Source organism: Choloepus didactylus, chromosome 22 (assembly GCF_015220235.1).
Source record: "Choloepus didactylus isolate mChoDid1 chromosome 22, mChoDid1.pri, whole genome shotgun sequence".
NCBI lineage: Eukaryota > Metazoa > Chordata > Mammalia > Pilosa > Megalonychidae > Choloepus > Choloepus didactylus.
Genome location: NC_051328.1, coordinates 40,815,665 through 40,840,636, shown reverse-complemented (window position 1 = coordinate 40,840,636; position 24,972 = coordinate 40,815,665). Strand labels below are relative to the sequence as shown.

The following is a 24,972-nucleotide window of genomic DNA, read 5'->3' as shown; positions in this document are numbered from 1 at the left end:
AGTGGACTAAGTAGCAATCACTCGGAAAGGGATTGTTGAAATACCTTCATCTCCTGAAAATGTTTAAAATAGAGTGAAGTCTGCTTCCTTCCCAGAAGCCCTCAGCTTCCCTTCGGGTCCCAGAAGCCGAACTGTTCAGGGAAGGGCCAACATTTCCAAAATTAGCTCACATCTAGGGCCCCGACAATGTTTTCTAGAACCCTCCTCTCTAAACGGGCACCCTCCTAGCTCCCTTCCTCTCCCTCTGAGGGGGCTGCAAGAATTCAGAAGGTGGGATTTGCCAACTGCCTGCACAGGGGTGTTGAACTCCTGGGAGATGCAAACGACGTCAAGTTTCCGTATTTGGCCCTGAATCCACGGGACAAAAAAGAGCTTGCTTACAAAAAAAATTCCTAGCTGCAGTGTGGGAATTAATGTGGCTTTCATTGCCAAGTCTTCTAAGAAAATCAGTGAGTCCCCCCACCCTTTTCCCTAGAGTGTCAGTGAGCTCAAGCATTGCAGCAAGATCTTGTCACAGAGCCTCTCGTAAGAAGCTGGCATCCCGGTACTCAAGGGGCCTGCGGTTAGCCCAGCTCAGGCCTGTGCCTCAGTTTCCTCCTCTGTAAGCCGGGAATGAGAACGGCCCCAGGTGGAAAAGGAGAGGGTGCATCGCCTTGCAGGTGGCATGTGCCGGATGCCTGGTCGGGGTGCACCTGCAGTTGGGTGGCTTCGTCCTGAGTTACTTGTGAGCACGTCCCTGTGGACGGTCGGTCGACTCCAGGAGGGCCAGGCAGAGTCCCTCATGCCCCTACATGTGGCTGTGCCTCCCCAGGTGGTCCCCCTACAAAAGCACTTCCAGTAGCTTCCAGGATGACGCCATCAAGGCCAAATGCTTCCTCTCTCCCCGTCCTTTAGCACACTCATCAATCAGCTCCCAGAAACCCAAACAGGCCCTTGGTTTTTAATTAAAACGTGGTGTGCCCCAGTGACCCGGAGGCTTTCCCTAGGAAAGTTGCGGGTGCAACTCTCCATACCCTTTTTATATTGTTTTGGACATGACCAAAAGAAAAAAAATCTTTACCACCACAGTGCAGGATTGTTTTTTAATTCCCCCTTGGGAGGACCTAGAATCTGGTGAAAATGATAAAATATTTGGCAGTAACTAAAAAGAAAAATGAGGCGCACACATCAGCTTTTTATAAAAGAGCATTTTATTTTAATAACGAATAAAGAGATCAATATACTTTTTGAATGGATACAAAAATAAATATTCACTCGACATATAAAAGATGTGTGCTTTAATATTCATTTGAGCTGGAGACTAAAGCCTGTTATCGTAACACTTTAAAAAATAGGTCTGTTATCCTTAAAAATGTAATGCTCGCTTTGTTTGGCCAAGGGTGACAAGCTGTTTTTGCTGGAATTTCCCTACATTCAAATGTGAATTCATGCACATCTAAGAATCTATAATTATTACATCTTACAGCATGCTACACCTATGTCACCTCCATGAATTAGCAAAGGGAAAAGTACACAACTTTCTTTGGTTTGCCGGGTTCTAAATCTGAGACTCCGTTCACGGTTACAGGCCAGCAGGTTGGCTGAGCTGGGTGATCTTGTCCCCGAACCTTAACACCTTCTCCCCCTTCTCAAAATGCAGGTGGACTGGGAAGTCCCCTTCCGCCCTGCTGTGGTGAGACTCTGAGTAAGGGTCAGTGGTGTCCCAGGCTGGGTATAAAGGAGAAAGAAGAGAGGAAAGCATCCACACTGACTACGGAAGTGACTTGGCCGAGTCAACAATTCCGCGCTGGCTCGCACCCCTGACAAGGAGGCTGCCCCTGGAGGCGCCCAACAGACGCTGGGGCTGTCTGTCCAGTCCTTGCCAGTCAACGGATTAGGCAGACACTGACAGATCTAGCAAAGTACATTCTTTTACGAAAAAAATGCCAAATACTTTTTAATCGTGTACATTTTTAAAGTGGTTTTGGAGATACACCACATCACACATTGGAAGGGAAACTGCCCTCTGCCATTAAGCCAAGCCCTGGTGTTAAATCTTCTGCACCTGGCTTTTGATCAGCAGATGATTTAGGGTAAAATCTGATCCAATTTTCAGCGGTGCCCTATTTGCTAATGAATGGGGCAGGTTCCTCCAAGACTAACACCGGACTTCTCAGTCGGGGCCCGTGTATTACCGTTGGCCGAAGAGCAGAACTTGGCACAGAACCTCGGGGAGCATTCGGGTTGGGGGGACTAAAATGACTGTATCAGAAGACATGTCCCCTGCCACGGGCCACCGCGTGGTCCTCGGGGACAGCGCAGGGTGAAGAGCTGACCATTCCATCCACCCTTCCCAACCCCCTCTAGCTGTGCGCTGGGCCCACAAACCAAAGCACCAGCGGCTGAGGGATGGGTGGGCTGACTGAAGGCACGATCATCAAAATGCTCATGGAGGCCACAGGTGCTTTTCAACTCGTGGTTTATATCCTGGCCACTTAAAAAAAAAAAAAAAAAGATTCAAAGCAGCTTACAACAGGACATGCACAATAGGGCACTTAAAAGTTTTTAAAAAACAAAAAAAAATTTTAAACAGATTAAAACCATTCAGGAAAAATAAGAGAGATGTATGTGGAATGATTTAATTACAGAAATAAAAAAAATAAATTTATCTCTAAGCTTTCTGGACAGAAAGCCACAAAGGAAAAGTTTCACTGTCTGAAGATAAAAGCAGACTGTTCACCTGGTGATGGAAATGTCTTTCTGGTCCTGAAATTCTACGAAGAAAATACATTCTTCCAACAAGCCAAGAGCTTTATGTTCAGTTATTACAGGGTGGCTGGGGTCTAAATGTTTTTAAATCTTATTAAAATGCTTAAAAGTAAAAAGACACTTTGCATAGATTCAAGCTTATACAATCATAAATCTATAGCTTTAACTAAAGATGAAGACACAAACAGCCTAGTTCTTCACAAGATAAATTTACACTCCAAATGTCTTTCCTTGAAGCAGCTATTTGCTATATAGGTTTCAATATTGAACACCAAGTCTTTGGAAATGTCAATTATCCCAAAAGACAGAATCATAGCAACTAATGATAATTGGAAAAATGCAGAAAAACATTTTTTTTTTTAATCACAGATTTTGGGTACAGCATCCAGCCCACTTGGTATAACTTTCCAAGGTTTATACTTAAACAGCAGAGCTGTGATGCAACTTTTTTGAAACTTCAACTCTTCAAAGAAGGCTCTTCCTAAATTAAGAGCAAAATGAGCTGTCCCGCCCCAGGTCAAAGAAGGACGCACATCCTACTGAACTGCAACAGTAATTGGAAAAATGAAATGGGAGACGCGGGTGGGATGAGCTGCCGGAGAGCCTTAAACGGTGATCTGTTGGTTTTCTCTGAAAAACGATCTCTGGTGTGAGGCACAAATATCTGGAAACATCCGGAAGACCTGGTCCGGCTGGGGCTCCTCAGGAACCTGCACCACAGAGCTGGCACCACAGCTCTTCCCAGCTTCTTCCACCAGCTGCCGGACGTAGAGCTGCTCAATCTAAGGGGATCACCCACGAGGTCAGAGATGGCAGTGGGAAGTGAGGTGGGTACTTTCTTTGGCCCTATTTTTCCCAGCTTACCCCAGCCCAGAGCTATCCTTGCTGAAACTCCATGTGAGTCCCACACAAGTGAACCCAGAACGGGCAGGATGTGAAGAAAGGGCAGGTGGTACTGCTGCAAAGACGCCCCTAGATACCCTCCCAATGGTGTCCCAACCTGGCTGTCGGCGTCCCGAATTCCACCGTTAGAGTTTCATTTCTTTGACTATAGTCCCCAAGGGCATGCAAAGTCACTCAGAACTTAAGGCAACCAAACAAGTGGACTCTTTCTGGTGAGGAGGTTTTGATTAAAAAACAAAAACAAAAACACAGCTTGTGAATCCCAGAACATGAGAAGCTGGTTCAGAATGGCCAGGATCCACACCCCTCAACGTGAAGGTCTTGCCCGGCCTGCCTCTGCACACACGTGGAGCACCCCCCGTTCCTTGCTGCCTCTTCTCCGGCCCTAGTGTGAACCTGAGCCTACTGTGAGGGTCAGGAAGTGCGGGCGTGAGCCCCGAAAGTGCCCGTTCTTACCTGCACAAGAATGAGCTTGGAGCGCAGAGGGGCCGCGTCGGGGAACTCCTCCCCAAAGCAGAGCACAACCCTGCTGTCGGGAAGCCGGCTCTGGCTGTTATAGAACTGCTGCAGCTCTGGAAAGACATGCAGAGGGGGGTTCACAGACGCAGCCAAGGGGGCCTCCCACCCCACGGTGGGGGTAAGAGCTGGGAGGGGCAGGAGGAGCGCCTCTCCCCAGCCGCGGCTTAGCCAAGGGAAGGCACTTGGGCCGCCGCAGAACGTGGTGTCAGACCGAGGGCCCTTTGGCCAAACTTGAACCAGGGACCTGTTTGGCCGGTTCCAGGTGGTGGTAAGCTTTCTGGACACCTGGATTTGAATCCCTTTCTGAGGGGCCCGGCCTTCTGGCTACACCACTCCCCACTGCCTCACACTCACACTCTAGTTCATGTGCACGACCTGCCTGGTCCCTGGAAACTCCTGAGTTTGCGACCCCCGGAAAGAGGACACACAGGGAGGGCCACCGCCCAGCCTGAGCCAACACCCCAGGCCAGTGGTTCACACAGTGAGGTCCCCAGCCCAGCAACAGCAGCCTCAGCTGGGAACTGGTGAGAAATGCAGACTCTCAGGCCCCACCCACACTCCTGGAATCGGAGGCTGGGGGTGGGGCCGGCAGTCTGTTCCAAAGTGCCCTCGGGGGAGGCGGCTGCGGGCTCAGGGGTGGGAAGCCCTGGCCTCGCCACCCCCTTCACCAGGTCAACTCCTCGGTGTCCCGTCTGGGCACACATCTCCCGCCTCACCCACCCTGCCAGGCCCCCTCCGCCAGGAAGCCACCCAGAGTTCTCAGGCTGGATGACAGGATGGACGGGACACCACCAGCTGGCCCACGTGTTCGAGGGAAAAGAGCAGAGAGCTTTGGGAGCAGAGAGAAGGGAGCCAGAATGCAGCTTCCCAGTGGATATATCAATTTTAGATCTCTCAACCCTTCTAGAACAAGCTCAGACACACAGGGGCGATCACCTAAGCCCACACCTTGGAGAATAACGGGTGCTGACACAGCAGCTACTGCGAGCAGGCACTGTCATCAGGAGCACCCTACGAGAGGTGCTACATCAGCACCCCGATTTGCACACACGAGTGTCGAGGCCCCAGCTGGTCCCCCACTGCAGGAAGGGGCAGAGGTGGGATTTGAAGCCAGGCAAGCAGGACCCCAGGCCAGGCTCAGCCCCCCGTGTGCGGCCCCCTCCTGCCTCCTCGCGACCTGCATGACTAGGGGACCCACCTCGGAAGAACTGGCTGGTGTCGAAGACCTTCACCACCTCGTCGCGCTCCAGCTTGTTGGGCCTGTCCCTGAAGACCACGGCGTTGCCGCTGCAGAACACGCGGCCCTGGCACAGCCGCCTGACGAGCACGCCCTGCCGGCTGCTGTGCAGCAGCACGCCCCGCTCCAGGTGCCCAAACAGCTTCCGGGTGACCTGCCTCTGCCGCTCGCTGGGGATGGCGTCGGCCGGCGGGAAGCAGACGAGCTCCAGGCCCTCGGGCCCGTACAGCTTGGCGCCGGGCAGCCCGGGCTGGCTCAGGGCGAGGCGGCAGCCCTCGGGGCAGGTCGTGGTGGCCTGGCCTACCAGCTTGCCTCCGTAGTAGAAGCTGATAACCATCTGGGAGAAGGCTGCGGGGACAAGAGGGTGACGGGGTCAGGGGGCTGGGGGCCGGGAGAGCATCCCTGTCCTTTCGGAGCAAATACCCAGAGCCTGCCTTTCGCCACAACAGCGAGTCTTAACCTTGCTGTGCCCTGGCATTCCGGGGGGGTTCCCGGCCCCCGTGTGGGAATCAAGTTTTTTAAAGCATAAACAGAACACACAGAAATACTAAGGAGAGAAATTATTCAAAATATTAAACAGTCTCATCGTGCTATCTGTGCTTCCTCGTTAATGTTTCAAATACAAGATCTGGTGGCGGGTCCAACAACTACTGTCAGGCGGATGTAAGTGACGTTTCAACAGTCGTAATTTCTCATGGAAACACCTGTCTCTCCCAGGCACAGCTAATGACCCAGTGTCTGGTCACTTACATTAGAACTGAAGGAAGTGCAAATTTCCAAACTGAGGTGAGTGAAAATAAAGACATGATCTTTCTCTCAGCAAATTCATAAAGCCCCTGAGATCCCCTCAGGGCTCCCGAGGTTCCAGAGTAACCACCTCTGCAAAACCCTCCACCCAAACTGTTCGCAGGAGACAGTGTGAAAAACACCCCAGGAGGGCAGGGTTTCCCCAAAGGTGGTCTCCTTGTCCCTGGGGGAGCCGCAGGGTGGTGGGAGAACCCAGCACCGAACCCCGAAGGGTGACGGCGTCCCCAGGGGCCCCTCACTCTCCGATGGCCTCCTCAGATCTCTAACGCCTGGCGCTGAGCAAACTCCCTTTTAAACCAAGGGATTGAATTCGGGGCCCTGAACCTTGGGCAGAACTTGCTAACGCTTGACCTGGTTTTCATTGAATTTGTTTTTACCTCTGGCCTCCCACTCGCAGCATGTGATGCTGGTTTTCCTTTTACAGGCTATACTAGAGGATTCCCGTTTAAAATAAACTCAAGTTTTAAAAAGTGAGTAGATTTCGAGACAAGTTTGATGTCAAGAATAGTCCAGGTGGTGCCCAGGTACAAGAACTGATTAGGAAGGTGGGGCTCAAGTGACTAAAGCTTGGGAACCCTAAACAGGTGGGAACGGAGAGAAGAGCTAAACGGTGGGGTGATGCAGGGGGAAAGGGCACTTTCATAGCCCTCAACCAGAAGAATTACTCGCCCTAACAAGGAGCGAGCTGAGGTTGGGACGCCTTCTAAGTACTCCAGACAAGTAGTCCAGGGCTGCCTCCTGGAGCCGCGCAGCTGTGAGCTGCCCAACTCTGTGCGCCTCCTTCAGTTAAAGTGTAGTGCACAACCTGCACAACCACCAGGGGCAGCCCTGCGGGGACCCTGTGTCCCTATCACCTGTGTCAAAGCTGCCATGCACTTTTAAATCCTTGGATCCCTCACTGGGCCCTGCGCAATCAACATTTGCTGAGTTTACAAATGATAAGACTCCCTCCTCCCGTTCACAGGCTCCACTTTCACCCACGGTGGAGTTAGAAGGGGTTTAGAATCATGCAGCATGGGAGTTAAGAGCTGCAGGTGGCCCTGTCCAGCCCATTTATTTGATTTTTGGGGAAACCAAGGCACAGATGGGGTCACTTGGCAGTAAGCGGCTGCTCCTGCATGAGACCCACGTCCCGCTATCCCCACCCACCATCCTCCCCAAGGCAGGAACGCCTGTATCCCCTAAGGACACGGCACGTTCCCCTTCCTCCAGCCCCACAACAATTTTGCAAACTCCGTGCCAAATGAAGGGAATGCTGCAGATGACCCCGTCACCCCTCTGCCCCTCCATTTCCGTGGCCTGGTCGCAGGGCCCCCATCTCGCTGGCAGCAGCCAGCAGCGTGTCTCGGAGATGGCCCCCGTGGGCCACCAAAGACCAGAGAAGGTTCGAGCTGGAAGAGCCCAGGTGTGGGGGGAGCAGTGGAGGCCCGGCGAGGGGCAGCAGCTCCCTAGCGGCCCCGGGGAGCCACGTACCCACCATGGACAGTCCTGCTGGGAGGACGGTCTGACCACAGGACAGGCAGCAGAACAGCCGAAAGTGCGGACTCCGGAGCCCACCTGCTGGCTCACAATCACAGTGCACCCACCGCAGCCCAGCTGTGTGACCCGGGACGCGGGGCTTCAGGGCTCTCCGCCTCAGTTTCCCCATTTGTAAAGTGGGGATGATTAAGAGCCTCACTGGGCTGCCATGAGGACTGGATGAGCTCATATTTGTGCCTGGAACAAGCCAGCCCCCTATGAGCGGTTATTAAACAAATCGGGGTAACTGCAAAAGAGCAGTGACGTGGCAGGGGCTCCAGCAGCTGTACCGCAGCCCCAAGGCCACCAGACATGCCAGCTGCCCTCCCCTGGCTTCCGCATCTGAGCACATTTACTTCCCACAACCACCCCATGAGGCAAGGACCAGTATCATCGTGTCCATGCCCCAGGTGAGGAACAGAGGTGCAGGCAGGCGGAGGCGCTGGCCCTCAATGGCGCAGTAAGCCCCTGGTGGGGCCTGGATCCGCTCCTTCCGGGCAGGCTGGCTCATCCTGCTCCTAAGCACCCAGCCACACGGTTGATTTAACATATCACTACTAACAAGGGATTTCAAATGCGCCAACTGGCAGCTGCAGGGGGTTTGGATCAGCCACAACAGCAGGGTGGTGTTTACAGGGATTTGTTGCTGACATTTCTGGGGGGAAGATTTCACATAAAAATCCAAATGTGGGCTTCCCTAGAAAAACTGGAAATCAGCAAGCCCAGGGGGCAACAATCCCTGCCGAGCAGCCCCTCGGGGCACAGGTTTCGCAGTTTGCCACAGTCTCCACCACACTTTGTTGTCTTCCACAGTCTCCACCACACCTTGTTGTATTCCACCTGCCCATTTCACTCACTGTTACCTGGTCCCTACAGGGATAAGAATTAGGGACCCCTGGCATCAATTTATTTACCTAGAGGGGTATGTGGGGGGGAGAGGACGGTGAGCTGAACAGGGGGCTACCAAAAGCCCACAACTTCTAGAAGAATGTCTTCCGATTTTCCTTGCAGGAGGCAGGGGGCTATGAGTCTCTGAGGGCAGCTTTGAGATAACACGACAAAACTTCCGCAGGCTGCGTCTTCCCCTCTCACTCAGATGGCCCTCTCGCCCCAGAAAGCACTGGTCAGCAGACTCCGGGGTCACAGCCCAGGGCTCACCAGGTCAGCGGTTCTGTCCCGTGACCGAGGAGCCCGCCCTGCCCAGACCCCCTGGGGCACAGGCCTCGGTGGAGAGCAGCAGCTGCACAGCATGACGGGCTCTTGACAACAGGTGTGAAGCCAGGGGGTGCCTGCACTGAACGGGGCACCCCCACTTACTGGCCTGGGACCCTGGGTGAGTGGTTTGCCTCTGTGCCTCAGTTTCCACGTCTGGAAGCCAGGACAACCCCAGCCCCCAGCTCCTGAGGCCACTGTGGAGGCCGAGCAAGCAGTGCCCCCGCGGTGGCTGGGTGATGGGTGGTTTCCTCCAGGCTTCTGACTGTGGGTGAGAACCTGCCTCCACTCCCAGAAAAACTCCCGTCCATGACGGCCTGGGCAAGACACTTCTCTCTGAACCCCGTTTCCTCATCTGCGCAGGGAGGCCCCAATCCCAGCCCTAGTGTTCTGTGACCGTTCTGATGAGTCAGGCCGTTCCCTTCTCACGGAGCCCGGCAGATGTTGAGGCGACGCTGTCGCTTCCTCTGCTCGGAAGATGGTGTCTGCACGCGCTGAACACCATTCCAGGGGCCACAGGCACACTGAGACACCTCCACAGCTGCCAGGACACACCCAGAGGCACCATCGTCACTACCGCTACTGGTCACCACCACCATCATCACTACCACCACCATCATCACCACCTTGCCGCTACCATCACCACCACCACCATTCCCTCCACCACCATCACCACCACCATCAGCTCCATCACCATCATCCCCTCCACCACCACCACCACCACCATCGCTCCATCACCATCACAACCATCATCATCACCAACAACCACATCACCATCGCCACCATCACCACCACTATCACCACCACCATCAGCTCCACCCCCACCCGCCCCCACCACCATTTCCTTCCCATAATCATCACTGTAAACTTGGGGTTGGGGAGAAGAAAACTGACATCGGCAGTATTCCCTGACGTTTAGCATGTTACGCCCCTCACCGAAAGTTTTTTCACAAGCACCACACTTTAGTCCCTCACATTACTACCGTGAGGTAGGTGACAACAATCGTTCCCATTTTGCAGATGATGAGCCAGTGGCTCTGAGAGGTCCCACGGCCACCCGTGGGGTCCGCAAAGGAGGAGTGGAGCTGGGCCTTGGGTCTCTTCGTGCACCCTCTCTTTCCCCAGCAGTTACACCCAGAAAAGCTTCTTTGCGTCTCTTTGTTGTCCCAATCCAAGAAAGAGGAAGCCTGGGCCCCCTGCTTGCTCCTGAAGCAACCGCAAGGATGAGGACCCCAGTTCCAGACTTCTGACACCCCACTGGGCTTGGCGAAGGGTCTTCAAAGGGCAACCCCGAGCCTCCTCCCCGCAGCCCAGACCGCCCCGCCTACCTGCGTTGATGCTTGTCGTAGGCTGCGTACCCCGGGACCAGCGGCAAGGCTGCTGGAGAAAGAGAAGCGCTGATCAGCCCCATCCAGGTGTTCTGCTCAGGGACCCAACACACCTGCTGCCTGCTCCAGAAGTTTCTCAAAAAGCCTCCCGTGGCGTGCTCCTCAGGCCCCACCACAGACTTCCGGCAAAGTCAGTGTCCTTCCCTTCTAGAGCAGACCCGTGTTTCACAAACACAGAAAAACCAGATCTCAACCAAAGCAGAAATGGAACAGGAAACTTCCTCTGTGCTGTGGGATTTCTAGCCGTGTGACAACGTTGGGCCACATCTCCTCCCACCCCCCCGAAGGCCTGCTCCCAAAATAGCACTGGATGTGTGTGCCCCCAGCCAGGGCCTGACCCCGGAGGGGCGTCAAGGGCCGGGCGCGCTTTCCCAGGGCCCTGGCTCGCAACGGCCACCCCACGGTGGGCCACCTCTGAGCCTGCTGGGCCAGCTGTCTGCCCCCGGGGACAGTGGGGGGCAGGGTCGGGGGAGCAGAGTTGCCTGGGGCCAGGGTGGGTCTGGGTGTGGGTGAAGCACCCACTGTGTCCCAGGCCTGCAAAGCCTCCCGTCCTGGTGGCTCCAGTTGATAGATGACCACACCGAGGCTTCGAATCCACGACTCCAAGCAATTTCCCATTTCTGGCCCAAGCTCTCCTCTCTCTCGGCCGCTCTGGGCCGCCTCTCGGGCTCTAGGGGCTCCTGAGTGGCACAACTGGCTGACCTAAGGCCAGGAGCCCAGGGGAGGGTCCTGGGTGCCCCAGAGCTGCGCCTTCCCTCGGACCTCAGGGAAGTCCACTGTGCTCCCCGCCATGCACGACCCCAGGGGTGTGGCAGGGAGCAATGCAGAGTCACAATCCATCTCTTGCAGAAAAGCAGCGTGTGCCTTCCCGGGAGGCAGAGAGTACGGTCTGAGGGCACGCCGGGCTGCCACTGGGCTGGAATCCGGGGTGCACGTCCTTGCCCTTAACCAGGGGCCTGGGGCAATACAACAGGGGTGAGAACAGCAGCAACACGCCCACCTCGGGGTCCTCACCTGCGCTGGGCTGTTGCGCCCACCAGTCCGGGAGGAGCTGGCTCCGGCAGGCCTCTGGCGGGGAGGGGCTCCTTTTGATCATCCCCATGTACTCGTCCACGGTGGGCTGTGCAGTCGGGGCCAAGACGAAAGCAGAGCAGTCACCAACCTTCCAGGGCAGGGCTCGGGGGGATGCTAAACCCGGCGCTCTACATTTACCTAAAGCCACGCTGTCATCTTCACCGCATGAGACCAAAGCGAAGTTTTACCTTGTATCTTGAAAGACCCTGGATTATAAATCCACTGGGCTTAGAGGTCAAACTACGTACTGGAATTACAAGCCTCTTCGGGGCCACTAGCGGTTTACTGGCCTTTACATGGAATCGTCGGTTGCAAAAGCAAAGCAGCCGAGTAACCCAGTGGCAGCCGCAGTCCCATTCCAGGACACTGACAAACGGGGATACAGAGCAAAGCCCCACCCTGGCCCCCGTGCTCGCAAACTTTGCTAAATGAGCCACGTGTAGATTTCCCAACTCTGGCCCATTCCTTAAAAGAGGCTGAAAAAGCCGGTTTTGAAATCTGATTTTCCTGTGACAATCCAATTATCACACACTCTTACTAGGCCAGTGGAAAAGCCGGGCCTGGAAAACAGGACATTGCTGGAGAGGCCTGAGGCCAGGAATTCACTCCTGCTGCCAAAGACCACCTAGCAATGTAACCGTCACTGGCAGCAGAGGCGGCCCAGCTGAGAAGACGTCGTGCCGGGCAGCCCAAGCCCCGACAGCCACGCTGCTCCCGAGGATCCTACTTCTGCTGAGTTCTTATTGAGGAGAATTTACAGAGTGCCCACACCGCCTTTTGCAAGAGCCGTGGGGGTTATATGCTTATGCAATGTCGGCCTTGTGATAAAAACACGGTTAAGAGGCCAGGCCCCGCAGCCCTGCCTCCACTTACCTCTTTGATCAGGTCATCAATTTCGGAGCGGCCGCACTCCATCTCGGTGACCTCGTTCGCACAGCCCGGGGCCGTCACGCCTAATTTGCCTAAGGAGAACCAGACAGAAAACCTATGGCAAATGGCACTGAGGCATCACAACTGTCATTGAGGCCAAAATCAATTTTTTTTTAAATGCCGCATTTAACGGAAATAAGTTAGCAAGCGTCTTTGTCGGTTTGGGAAAGGCACAGAAATCCTTTCCCATGCTTCAGTCATCTGATCAGCAAAGTCAAAAGAGAGAAGTTGATTCTTTGGGTTTTTTTCCCTAATGCTTTTAAAGGAGAAAGAAAGCACTTTGGTGTTTTCCTTCTATTTGCCATGATCTAAAATAAATCTGTTATTAAACATCCTTTATGCCAGGTGTTTACCACCCTGCAAAGCTTACATTTATAAGCTGGGCATTTGAAGACACTCAAAGACTTCCTGGCAAAGTCTGTCTGCAGATGGGGTCTGTTTTTTTTAACTCGGTTGGCAGGGAGCTCTTTTTGGCCTTTCTGAATACACACGTGTGCATCTGCGTGTACACTCCCGTGCACACCCCACTCAGGGGGGCATAAACCAGCCTGGATCAGGAACTGCCTAAAGGCACCCCCAACATTTCCACCAGAGGACTCTGGACCAGTGTCCCTCTTCCTTGCCCCCACGCCTCTTTCCAGTCCAGAAACTCACCTCGGTGAGTTTATCAAAGCGACAGGCATCAGAACCCACCAACACCGGCTGGAGTTAATTAGTACCGATGATCTACAGAACTCACCCATCTCTTAATCCTGGCTGGATTTTGAGGCAATTCTGATAGATTCGAGAATTGACACAGAAGGGACTGCCAGGGGAAGCCAGGGCCAGTGGGCACCATGGTGGCAGCTTGCAAAGCACAGGAAGGCAGAAAACATGGGCTTTTATGCAAATGTAGCAAGTCCGAGCCCTGAGAACCTGCTCAGTTCTTCTTTACCATCCCCATGTGCAGTGACGCTGGCTGCGCCCCACACTGTCAACAAGCCTAGGTCCCTGCCAGTTCAGGCTCAGCTGCTTCTAGGGGGCAGCCCGGGCCGCCTAAACGGGGATGCTGCTTTCAAGAGGCTGCTGGTGGGCACAGACCTCGCGGGCGGGCGTAGTTGGGAGGGTAGTGAGAAGATTAAGATCAAACTTCCCCACTCCTCTGAATCACAGTTTATTTTCTTGTGACAAAAAGATATCTAAAGCTAGGAAATGAGGCAGAAACCCGACTGCTTGGCTTCCAGGCTATTGGAGAATATTATCTAATTGGTCTCCCTAAGCACCGTCTGCTTCTCCAGGGGCAGGTCCATCGGTTTGACACCAAGGACGAGGGTGCCCACTCAGTAAACTCAGACGCTGATGTGCCATGAGCCAGTGGCCGGTGTCAAAGCCAACCTCAGGACCCTGCGTAGCGGGCTTTGGCCTCTGACCTGGCAGTCAGAGATTACTATCTCTCTGTCCTTCTCTGACCACAGACACCACTGTCTCCTTTTCTCTCTCAGACGAGCTTTGTCATCAGGCTGGTTCCCTAATTAATGCGTTAAATAACTCTCTGACCCAGGATCACTCTATATTTGTTTGAGTCACCATTTTAACTTTTTCTAAATTGTACTTGGACATTTTCAACACCACCCCCAACAGTAGAAACAGCCCAAACTCCGAATCGTCTTCGCACTGCCTATGAAGTTTTATCCAAAGGATTCGATGCCTTTCAGGCACCACTGGACTCCTAATCAGCTTCTAAGGAGAAAATCATGCCATGCCAATATTCTAATTGCTACATCAAACGACAAAGAAAACCACCATGTTGAAAGGGATGTTTTAAAAACCAGCGATGGTGAGCAGATTTCATCTCGTTGGGCTAACTCTGCTTCTTAGCAGCTGCATGCCACGCTATCCTGAAAAAGGACCCTGAGGCCAGCTCCTAGCTCAGCACAATCATGGTTGATGAGGGATGTCTGGGCAGAGCACAGCAATCAGGAGTAGGGCAGATGGGGCAGGTTTTGCTATCACCTGCTTCCCATCCCTTCACAAATGCTTTCTTGGGGTTTTAGAGCTGGGAGAGACCTCCAGGATTCTCACAAAACCAGAGTTACCAAACGACGATCGGGACCTAACAACATTCTGAGCTGCATCCCATCTCCAGCAATGAAGCCAGTTCACCACTTTACCCTCAACGTGGATCGCTCATTTTGTCCTCATCCACTGTCCCACCCCTACCGAGTTGCTAGAAAACGAAAGGAGTTCCTGGTCACAAACTGTTGCAGGATTCCGGCTCCTTCCAAGAGCGTTCCTGAGCTCCGGGAAGGCTCCACGACACGTTCCTGATCATAAAGTGAGCAGCAAAGCAGGGCTGCACCCCTGCCTCCGAACCCTGTGCTTCTCTCAACTGGAAGCTGCCACATGGCCAGCAGATGGGGAGTGAGGTCAGCAGAAAGACATCTCGGCATCTGCTTGCACAAAGGAAAGAACTGTTTTGTTTAACAGAAACCACTTGCTCCAGACCCCGTGTGCCGCGACCTCTAGCCCAGACCCCAGCTCTCTGGCAAGGGTTGCGAACCCACACGGCCTGGGGAAGACTTAGTGCCTATAAAGGATAATTACATTTTTGCTCTTCCTCGGGGACAATTCGGTAAACTTTGTATGGCTCGGAAATGTCCAACTGGGACCGGTCAGTCACTTCCTCAAAATCTGGGCTCTTGTTCAAAGCACAGCGTAACCTCGTCTTCCAAGTGGCTGGTTCAGCTTTGTCCCCTTCCTTAAACTTCCCTTTAAAAACTGCCCAAGCCTAAAGAAAGAAAAAAAGCAGCATATTAAATACACAGCCGGCCTTCGACCCCGAATAGCCACTGCCACCATCAGGAGCCAGGAACCAGTGTACTTCTTACCTTCCTGCAAGTATTTTTGACCATCAGTCCTCATTCAAAGAATTTCAGGACTCAAAGGGACTCAATCAGATCACTTTCTTTAACAGATATGAAAAGGCTCACCCAGGGGAAGGAACTCCCCCAAGACCACGCAGCTGGCGCCTGGCTGAGCTGGAATTCGAACCCAGGCCCAAGGCTCACCCCACACACTGCACCGTGGAGGCCTTTTAACAAAGTCCTTCCCTGGACTACAGGGCCGGGGGAAGCCTGAGGTTTAAGCAGCACAAAGAGGAAGTTACACATGGTTTCACTAGAATGTCCAAAACAAAGAACAATTTGCTGCTTTTTCAGATCAACCCCTAACTAACATTTAGCATGAAAAGGGAACACGATGCAAAAAAGTCTGAATGCGGTCATCCACTGCCCTGCTACTTTTAATAGAAATTTGTTTTGCATTTTTGTGTTTATTCTAGCTTTTTCTCCCCAGGTCACTGTTTAAAATTCAATGAAATGTTTTCCCTCTGCTGGTTTTTTTTCTTCTTCTTCTTTTTTTAAACATATATAGCTCTGTTTTCTGACCTCTCCAAATCTTAGGCTCTGAACAAGGGTCAAAAATTCAAAGCTGGAAAATTAAAGCAAATAAGCAGAATAGGACGGTATTTTTTTTTAAAATAAAATAAAACATGAATGGGAGTATTTTAAGGTTTTGAAATTAGAATGCACACCCACTGACCAGGAAGCAATCGCTGTCACCTGTCATTAAATCTTGGGTGTTCGGAGGAATCAGACAGTGTCCTCCAGCCAGTGTCAGGAGACTTGGGAATATCTTGACTTTGTAGCTGTCAAAATCTCCCTTCAACAGAACCATTCCCATTTTAGCCTGATGTTCAAGAGCTAAGGAGATACATCCGTGGGGACTGAAGTGATATAGAATTGGAGGGAACGCTCAAGCCCCCATTCTGGAAAATGCAATTCCGAGAGGTGCAGTAACTTTCCCAGTGTGGCCTGGTCTGGGATAAAGACCCGCTGTGGCAGCTTCCCAAGCACAGTGTTTTCCGTTCTGCCTTCCACGCCACAGCACAGGCTCTCAAGCTCCAGGCCCAGGGTGGTCCCGCGGGAAGCTTGTGAAAGTGCAGGCTCCTGGGTCCTGCCCCCAAGGCTCCCACTCGTGCGTGTGGGTTGGGTCTGGGACTCTGCATCTCTGGACAGCATCCGGGGCTCTGAAACTCCATAAGGTCTCAGGAGTTCTGGCTCCATTTAATGTAGCCCTGGGTTTTTTTCCCCTCAAATAAGATAAGGATAGTCACAGTTCAAGGTTGGTGCTCTCTACCCTGTAGATGCTTTGAACTCAGATTCTGCATCTCTGCCTGAGTTTAAAAAAAATAACTGGAAGCATATTCCCATCAGTAAGCAGGAGCTGTGGTTTTCTTTTCTGACACCGATGCAAAATTCCTCTTTAAAATACTTTTTAAATTAAATGGTCTCCAATTCTGCTATTCCTCATTAACTGCTTCAGACTATGCATCGATTTGTGTTTGGTTTTTTCCCCAAAGAAATGTAAGAGCAAACCATGTACAAACTGAACAGAAATCTGAAAACTCAATTAGTTTAAACCTTGGCACTGTTGACATTTGGGGACGGATAATTCTTTGGGGAGGGGGCCGTCCTGTGCCCTGCAGGATGCTCAGCAGGCCTCCCTGGCCTGTACCCACCAGATGCCAGGAGGAAAAATTTGAAAATAAATATGAAATTTTAAATACATACTGTATTCTTAAAAAATAGATACAATACACGGATCTCAGGGCCCATCAGGACTGGAAGCAACTGGAAGAAGTATCTTCTCCCACCTCCCATTTGCTCTTCCACTCCAGGAAGCTAACCTGGGAACGACACCTGCAGACAGTGAAGAAGCCCGTGGTGTAACCGACTTCTTATGATCCACTTGCTATGGTGAGGAAGCAGGCACAGGTATGTTTTTCCTAACTCAAATGTTTGAAAGGTTTTCTTTGGATGTTTGAAACCAAAAGGTTCTCCGCTGAACAGAAAGCCCTGGGGTGGGCCTAACGGGGTCTGATGCTGACGTCTTCCACAGCCAAGTCATGTCAGGGCGGCAGCGGGGGTGCTGGTGACAAAGTGCTCCCAGGAGGGAGACGAGCAGCAGCTGCACGTGGCTCGGCCTGCTGCTCCCCTGCTGTCCTCCCAGCTCGGGGTGGGCACCCGCCATCTCCCTCCTGCCCCATTCCTGCTGAGATTGTGGACTCATTTCAGATTGCCACACTGCATGACTGCGTAACCAACGGAAACATTGGGAATCTTGCACATTTTTCTCAACGCTGTTGAAACTGCCATGAAGAACGTTGCATAAGACGTATAAATCTGGGGCTCTATCTCGTTCCTGCCTGAGCATACACCGAAGCAGGGAGCAGGGTAAGGGAGAGGCCGTGTGTCCACGCCAGCAAGATGTTTTAGCGACGCTCAAGCCCAAACTGGGGCCGTAGCACCCAACATCTCTGGTTACACCTGTTGGTTCTGACCATGAGCAGCTTACAACAGGTTCCTGAGGGAGGCCACGGGGAGAAATTTTGTCCCCCCAGGGACATTTTGCAATGTCTATAGATATTTTGGGTTGTCACAACTGGGAGAAAGTGCTCCCGGCCTCTAGAGGGCGGGGGCCAGGGATGCCACTCACCATCCCACAGGACACGGGCAGCCCCCTGCCCCGTGGCAAAGACTGACCTGGCCCCAAACGCCAATGATGCCAAGTTGAGGAACCTGAGCTTACAGCCGTCCATAAGCTGGAATTCTCAACTGGCTGGATGGGAATTGGGCACTGAGCCACTCTCAGGAGAGGTGTGTCATGATGCCAAAGGCCAAAAAAAAAAACACCGAACAAAAAAAGTCTACAATCAAACACAAGAGAGGGATCCTCATCGTAACAAACAGTGAAAAGGCAGGTGCTGTCTTCAAGATTTCCGGACCCGGGGCCCCTCACTGGGAGGAATCTGGGGGTGCTAGGAAGGCAGAAGGGCCCCTGAAGATGTGTGCAAAGCACTCCAAGGTGCCCATTTTTCTTGGGACGATAACTAACTGGCCACAGATTCTCAAAGAGAACCACAGCTCCCATAACAGATTCAACAATTATGAAACCCCAGGACCCACTGGAAACACCAGGCAGGGATGGGAAGGGCCAAAGTACATCACAAGCCAGCTCTGAGCTATTTATGGTCCACACTCCCCACCTGGGGTAAAGCTGGGACTGTGGGCCATTTTCGTTCTTTGTGTCAGAGGACAGTCATCCTGGCTAAGAGCCCAGCACTGACCCCTGGGCCCTGCAGCTCCTTGCCCCCCACCTTCACCCCGTTCTCTGCCTGGGGCCTGGGTCCCGCCCTCCATAACCCAGCCGGGCCTGCCTCCCTGCGTTGCTCCCCGCACTCACTCTCCCCTCCCTGAACTTGGCCCCCAAATGCCCACAGAAGGACGCGTGCCCAGCAGCGCCATGCACCCTTGGTTCCGAGCCAGACCACCTCCGGTGCGGCTGCTCCCAAAAGTGGCAGTGTGGGCTCAACCATGACCTTGGGGCGGAATCTCTCGGGGTGGGTCCTGGACACCTGGAGCCTTAGAAAAGTCCACAGGTGACAGATAAGCCATGGGTGTCCTTGATAAGAGCTGCAGAGCTGGGCGGTGCCAGCTCCTGTCTGTTTATCAGCAGCGCCCGGGGTTATGAGTGCAGCTGGCAGCCGGGCTACCCGGGTTTCAATCCTGCCTCCACCACGCAGGAGCTGCCCGAGCCTGGGCGGTCATGCCCCTCTCTGTGCCTCCAAGGAAGGGGGACGAGAACAGCACTGGGCTGTGGTGAGAGCCCACAAAACAGCCCACGTGGGCCCTAGCCTGGAGAAATGACTCCCAGCCCTGGCCGTCAAGATGCAAACGACAGAAGGCAACTGCAAGCTTACAGCTTGGGGCACAAAGTATTCTCAAGGGAGAGGAGGCTATTTTTAGATCCGGCTGCAAGTTGAGGACACAACACCAGGCCTCGCATCTCACACATCCGGGTTGGCCTACAGCGCCAAGCAGAAGGCAGTGAACTTCTGAAAGAAGGGAAAGACCTGGGTCTTTGCTAGTTTACCCTGTCACCCTGACAGCAGCCCAGGGGCTGAAGTTTTCAATGTAAGAACCTCAAAGAAATATTTTCTTTTAGTTTACTGGCCCCATGAAAAAGAAACGCAGAGCAGGTGAGGAAAGTTCCCCTGATTTTCACATTGGAAAAATGCTGATAATACTACAACTGCAAACATGATTAAATAGCATAACAGATGTAAAACCTCTTAAGATATATATATTTTGGGGACCTGCTTGGCACTCAATCAATCGATGTCTATTTTGTAATGAATTGATTTTTAAATAATTCATGCCACCCAACACCTCCACCTGCCCACGAGGGAAAGTAAACTGCACGTACCAAGCCCCTGGGGAAAGGGTTTGGGTCTTTACCTTAAAAATGGAAGCATCCACTTCCTGGTTATAATCTTGTTTGCCGGCATGTTTCCATGGGATCCGGAACATGCTTTTCTCATCATTTTCCCAAATCAGTCCTGGATACAGGTTGCTGTCGATTTGTTCGATCAGCCACTGTCGGAGGCGCCGCCCGCCGTTCCGGTCACACATCCTTGGAGAGAAAAAATGCACTCTGTGACATGAGCATATTTTTTCCTTAGACACAAAAGCTCGTGTACCTCACAGCCAAGAACTGCTAACAGGAAAACTGGAAATCTGCAAGAAAGGTTGGGGACAACTTGGGGGAAACCCACAGATCCAGGACTGAGCAGACACCTGCTGTGGAGAGACCATGCTTGCCTCCATGACTTCAAACCCAGGAATGAAAACTGAAAGCTCTGTGCGGAACCTGCACGGTGCCAGCCAGCCAGACGTTCAGCCCACTGACATTTCTGCTGTACTTCTTCCAGCTTTCACTCAACATTCAACGTCAGGCAAATAAAGCCACATCTAACAGCACCACTCCCTCTTTAGCACGAGATAGGGGAAAATCACTTTTCACATGCTCAGGTACCTGCAGTAAATAGCCCATTTCCCTAACAGCCAATGCAATTCTTTGATGCCCAGTTCGGTCGGTGTTCCACAGAATCCACACGGCATGTGAGCTTCTGGAGACAGAGTAAACCCTCAGGCAGGGCATGAGCTTACCCCTTCTAGCTGTTTCTTCTCAGCTGGTTTAGGGATCAGAGCAGGGGCTTGGGACTAAGCCAGACAGAGCTGGGGTCCCGTCCGAGTTCTGCCACCTGTCAGCCAGGTAACCCCGGGTCCTTGCTCAGCCTCACTGTCATGTTATGCGGCACAGCCGAGGAGCAGAGCTGGTGCCTACAAAGTGCCTGAATCAGTGCCTGGACCCCAGAGGATTCTTTCTAAATAGCTGCTGTTACCATCCAAACGTTCTTCCTCATGCCCTCTTAGGACCAACTGGGAGAAGAAGGACAACAGGGAGGAAATCAACTGTGGCCACCAGACAGCAAAGTTAAACAGACCAGACTCTTCCCAGAAGGCACCGTGATCAAGGGCGAGCCCAAAGACGTCCCATGGAAGTTCAGTCTTGCCAGAGCAGGCAGCCTTCCCAAGGGCATGGAGAGAGACAGGGCGGTCATGCCCCATTGACCTGGCGCCACCATTTACTAGAACAGTGCTGGAAATCCCCCAGGCACTTGGACAGACGCCCACCCCCAAAAAAATAGCTTCCGATTAAAATATGACCTCCTCAGGCAGACCAGTTTAAAGCAATCAGCAGTGGCAGGACATAACGTCCCCAAGAATAGTCACATTCAGAACCAGGCTGGCCCATCAAGCAAAACGACCATCAGCAACCTCCGCATGAAGGGGCATTCTGGAAAGTCCAGCCTCCTGCAGGTGGCTGTGGGGTGGAGGCACCCAGGTCCCAGGGAGAAGGAGACAAGGTCCCTCAAGTGCCGATTTTAATTTTTCACCCAATAACCTCAGCTGTGCATTTCTGGGTTCTAAAAGGGGTGTGGAGTGTGAATTAAAAATCAGACTTAGAATTGGAACTGGGCAGAGCAAAGGTTCTTTCTTAATGAGGTCTTGAGAAAGTTATTGAACCTCTCTGGGGCCCTTCCCAGCTGTAAAGTGAGAAATGTCAAGAGTCCCGGAATTCTAAGACAGTCCATAGTGTTTCTAAATTATCAAGGGACAGACTGGAGAGGGGTACTTACTGAGAGCACCCCCAGAAAATGACTGAGCAGGTGCAAATTCCTACCGAAGGAAGGAGGGCAGGAGAATGTTCCTGAGCTCCAGGAATGTGCTGTGTAGAGGGGGCAAGGAGGGGCTGAAGACAGAGGGTTTTGCGTCTGTGTGTGTCACCAAATGAGAAACACCCACTCTGTAGCATTTTGCTCACCCACCCCACCCCGTTACTACGAAGTAAAGATCCATGGTCCATGAGCCTCCTGGAATCAAAGGCAAAATTTTGTTAGTATGGGCATTTTTCTAGAAAGAGGGTCAACAGTTTTTTCATCTGGATTCCTAAGGGACTCCCCAAGCCCCTAAGTGTTAAGGACAGGAACCTGGGTGATTTACATGAAAAAGAAAAGCAAAAAAGAGATGTGGCATTGAAAGAAAGAGTGAATCACAGAAGAGGAAAACTGGAAAATAACTGAGAAGTCATCTAATCCAACTGCCCCTTTGTTCAGAAGAGGAGAAACCTGAGCCCAGAGGGGCCCACTGACCACCCGAGAGCACCCAGAAAGCCTGTCAGGCCCGGGACCCCCAGCCCCGGTACCAGGGAGAGCCAGGCTTCAGGTACGGGCTCTCAGCACGTGGCACCTCCCAGGTCTGGGCGGCCTTGGAAGCCTGACCCTATAGCAGTGGTGATCCGTCAGGATTCACTGAACACTAACAAATTCATCCCACCCAAGGCCCAGCCGGGAAAATCATAAGCCCAGTCACATGTGTATGATTCCTCTTCCTTGGTTTTAGGTAATCCTTCTCTCCATTGCGAGCTCAGCTGCATCCCATAAATGTGTCCCAGGCCAGGCTTCCCAGGTGAGGTGAGCAGACCCTGGGCCGGCCGAGCACCCCAGGACAGATTCCGGAACGTGCCGGGGAGGGTCGCGAAGCAGGACTCGGCTTCCCCCCTCAGTGAGGGTCTCCGGGCGTCTGTCCTGGCTGCCACCTCCCCCTTCACCATGCCACCTAAAGGCATCAGTGCCGTTTCTCCCTCCCAATAGTTTCCAGTTCTTTTCACAAAGGAACCCCATAACCAAAACGGCCACTTAGAACCAGGGCTGAACTACTGTGGCAGAAAAAGGAGGGGGCCTGCGGGGAGCCTAAAATTCTGAGAAATTCAGCCGCTAGTTTCCATTCATAAGGACTTCACAGCTGGAGTGAGTAATATTATCTCACCTCCGACAGGCTGGCCCCGCCGGGGGCTGACTTGACACCAAAACGCCTATGTTAGCTGTGACTGGGTGGGGGCGCAGACCTCCAGCCTGGCCCGGAGATGTCGTCCAGAAACACGATGCTGCAGACAGCCACCAAGCAGAATCAACGACTCAGGCTGCGCCCCCTCACCATCTAGCCCCCCGCGCAGCCGCGGGCCATCCGACCCTCCCAGCACCGCTCCACGCCGCAGGGTCTTCGCACGACGCGGCAGGTCTGGTAATAAAGGGGTCGCCGGTTCCTCGGTTAAGTAAGCCGCACTCAAAAGTTTTCCCGAGCACACCAGAGGGTACGAACAACGAGATTTCTGATGGGAAGCGTCAACCTGCCGATCTTTGGGGACCGCCCGCCGGGAGCCCGCGCCTCCGACATTCCGTGTGGACCCGGGCGGCCGGGGAACGGGGAGGAAACGGAGACGGAGGAGCTGGTCCCTGAGTTGCGCCCGGGGGACATGCCGGTGCTCTCGGTCCCGCGCCCCGGGCCGACGCGGAGCCCCCCTCCAGGCCGCCCGCGCAGGGTGCGGGCCCGCGACCCTACCTGCCACCGGAGCGCGCCGCCCGTGCTCGCCGCCCGCGTTCTGCGCCCGCCGCCCGCGTTCCCACGCTCGCCGCAGCCGCGCTGGGGGCGAAGCGGCCGCGGGCTCCCGGGACCCGCGCGCGCCGCGGGAATAAGGGCAGGCTGAGCCCCGCGCGTCCCGCCCCCGCGCCGAGCGACGGCCGCGTCGGCCAATGGCGCACGGGGAGCGAGCCCGGCCCGCCCAATGGGCGCTCGCCGCCCGGCCCGCCTTCTGCTAAGCGCTCGGCTTTCCGAGAAATCACTTTTCTGTCGAGGCGGCGGCGGCGCGGGGGCCGCGGAGGGTCCCGGCCTTTCTGGGCGGCGCCCGCGCCCACTCCTCGCCCGGGGGTCCCGGGGGCGGCGCAGGAGGGGGGTTCCCGCCGGGATTCCCGAGGGCCGCGGGGCCGTGGGGCCGACCCGGGTCCGACGGCGGCGGTCAGGGCCCCGGCCGGGGTCGGGGTCGGGTCGGAGGGGCTGGCGGGTACCGCGCAGCCGGGAGCAGCCACGCAGGCCCGGGCGCGGGGAGACGAGGTCCCGCTGCAAGCCCAGGCGCTACCCTGGACGCTGCGGTGTCCCGTTAAGGGCGTCTCCATTATGAATTCCTTTCCCCAGTAAATGTCAGTAAAGGGCCCGGTGTGTCTGTTCCCGGTTTCCAGGTTCTTATGGTAAATATCCGGGGTGGCGGGGGGTTGTGTGCGACAGAAATGAAAAAGTCAGAAAGCAAAAAGGAAAAAAGTGTTTCCCGCGCCCCTTCCGTGGGGTCTTAGAATGGAGGAAATGAGGGTCAAATGTCTTATTCCCCAGTTGGAAAATCGCACACAAGCAGCAAAGTCTGCCGGACCATTTTATTCTTTAGGCCTCTCAAGGACCTATGAAAACGTTTGAGACTGAAAAGGAAATTTTATTGGCCCAAAACTGATAAACATTTCACTATATTTGAAAACCATTTGTAAATCAGAAATCACTTAATAAGGATTTCTGATACAAGTGCTGGGAAGTCATAGCAATCATAAATGAGTTCCCCCAAACCTAATTTCAAATGAAAATTTTTTTAAATTCAAATTCTATAAGAGTATTAAGAGAACGTGGGAGTATTTTGATGTTTGCCATGGTGTGAGATGGAGCTTCCAGAAGTAAGAGCACCCAGGCTCTAAGAAGGTCTGACAGCTGCCCACTGTGTACGTTTATACTCAAGTCTTTTCACACACATGCCCCATAAGTGCACTGTGATTTACACACCTACAAATGCTGCCCTTGCTGCACAAAAATGGGAGCACAAATTCCCTTTTAGTTAAAGAGGGAGTAAGGGGGTAGACAAGTCGGGCTGGCAGGGTCACTAGGTGTCACTAGGCACATTTCATGAATTGCCGGCAGACCTTCAGAGGGCTCCTGCAGCCCCAGCCTGTCACTGTGGGGGCTCCTCCCCACACGGGCAGGTTCTAACCCTCTGTGTTCAGTTATGCTCCCCCAAGCATTTACTGAGCACCTACTATGAGGAGGCCCCCAAAATGAGTAAGATGTGCCTGCGGGCCCCTCCACTGCAGCTACCCGGCCAGCATCACGGTCTCGGTGAGCAACACCTCAATTCCTCAGGAGCTCACTTCTTCCCACTTCCACGCCTGTCATTTCCCTGGGGATTCGCTCGCTGCTCCCGTGGCAGAAGCCTTTCTGCATGGCTTCCCAGGGCCAGTCACAGTGGTCCAGATGTCCATCCTGGCATCTCAAAGCCATGCGTACCCTACCTTGTTTCTTACCCCCATCCGCCTGGACCCCC

General features: G+C 53.5%; 1 protein-coding gene across 5 annotated transcripts; it reads right to left on the bottom strand.

Moving 5' to 3' along the window:
- Positions 1-1,167: 1,167 nt before the first annotated feature.
- Positions 1,168-23,316, bottom strand: IRF8 (interferon regulatory factor 8). 5 transcript variants are annotated; one of them, XM_037815871.1, is made up of 9 exons: positions 23,181-23,316; positions 19,674-19,848; positions 14,920-15,103; positions 12,280-12,368; positions 11,347-11,452; positions 10,279-10,324; positions 5,369-5,760; positions 4,108-4,223; positions 1,168-3,530 (listed from the first exon to the last, which is right to left on the bottom strand). In XM_037815871.1, the coding sequence occupies exons 2-9, from the start codon at positions 19,845-19,847 to the stop codon at positions 3,354-3,356; spliced, it is 1,284 nt and encodes a 427-aa protein (XP_037671799.1). In that variant the 5' UTR covers position 19,848; positions 23,181-23,316; the 3' UTR covers positions 1,168-3,353. The 5 variants fall into 5 exon arrangements, with proteins under 5 accessions (XP_037671799.1, XP_037671802.1, XP_037671801.1 ...); XM_037815874.1 differs by having other exon boundaries at positions 10,279-10,321; XM_037815873.1 differs by lacking the exon at positions 23,181-23,316 and adding an exon at positions 22,608-23,159.
- Between the last annotated feature and the right edge of the window lie 1,656 nt (positions 23,317-24,972).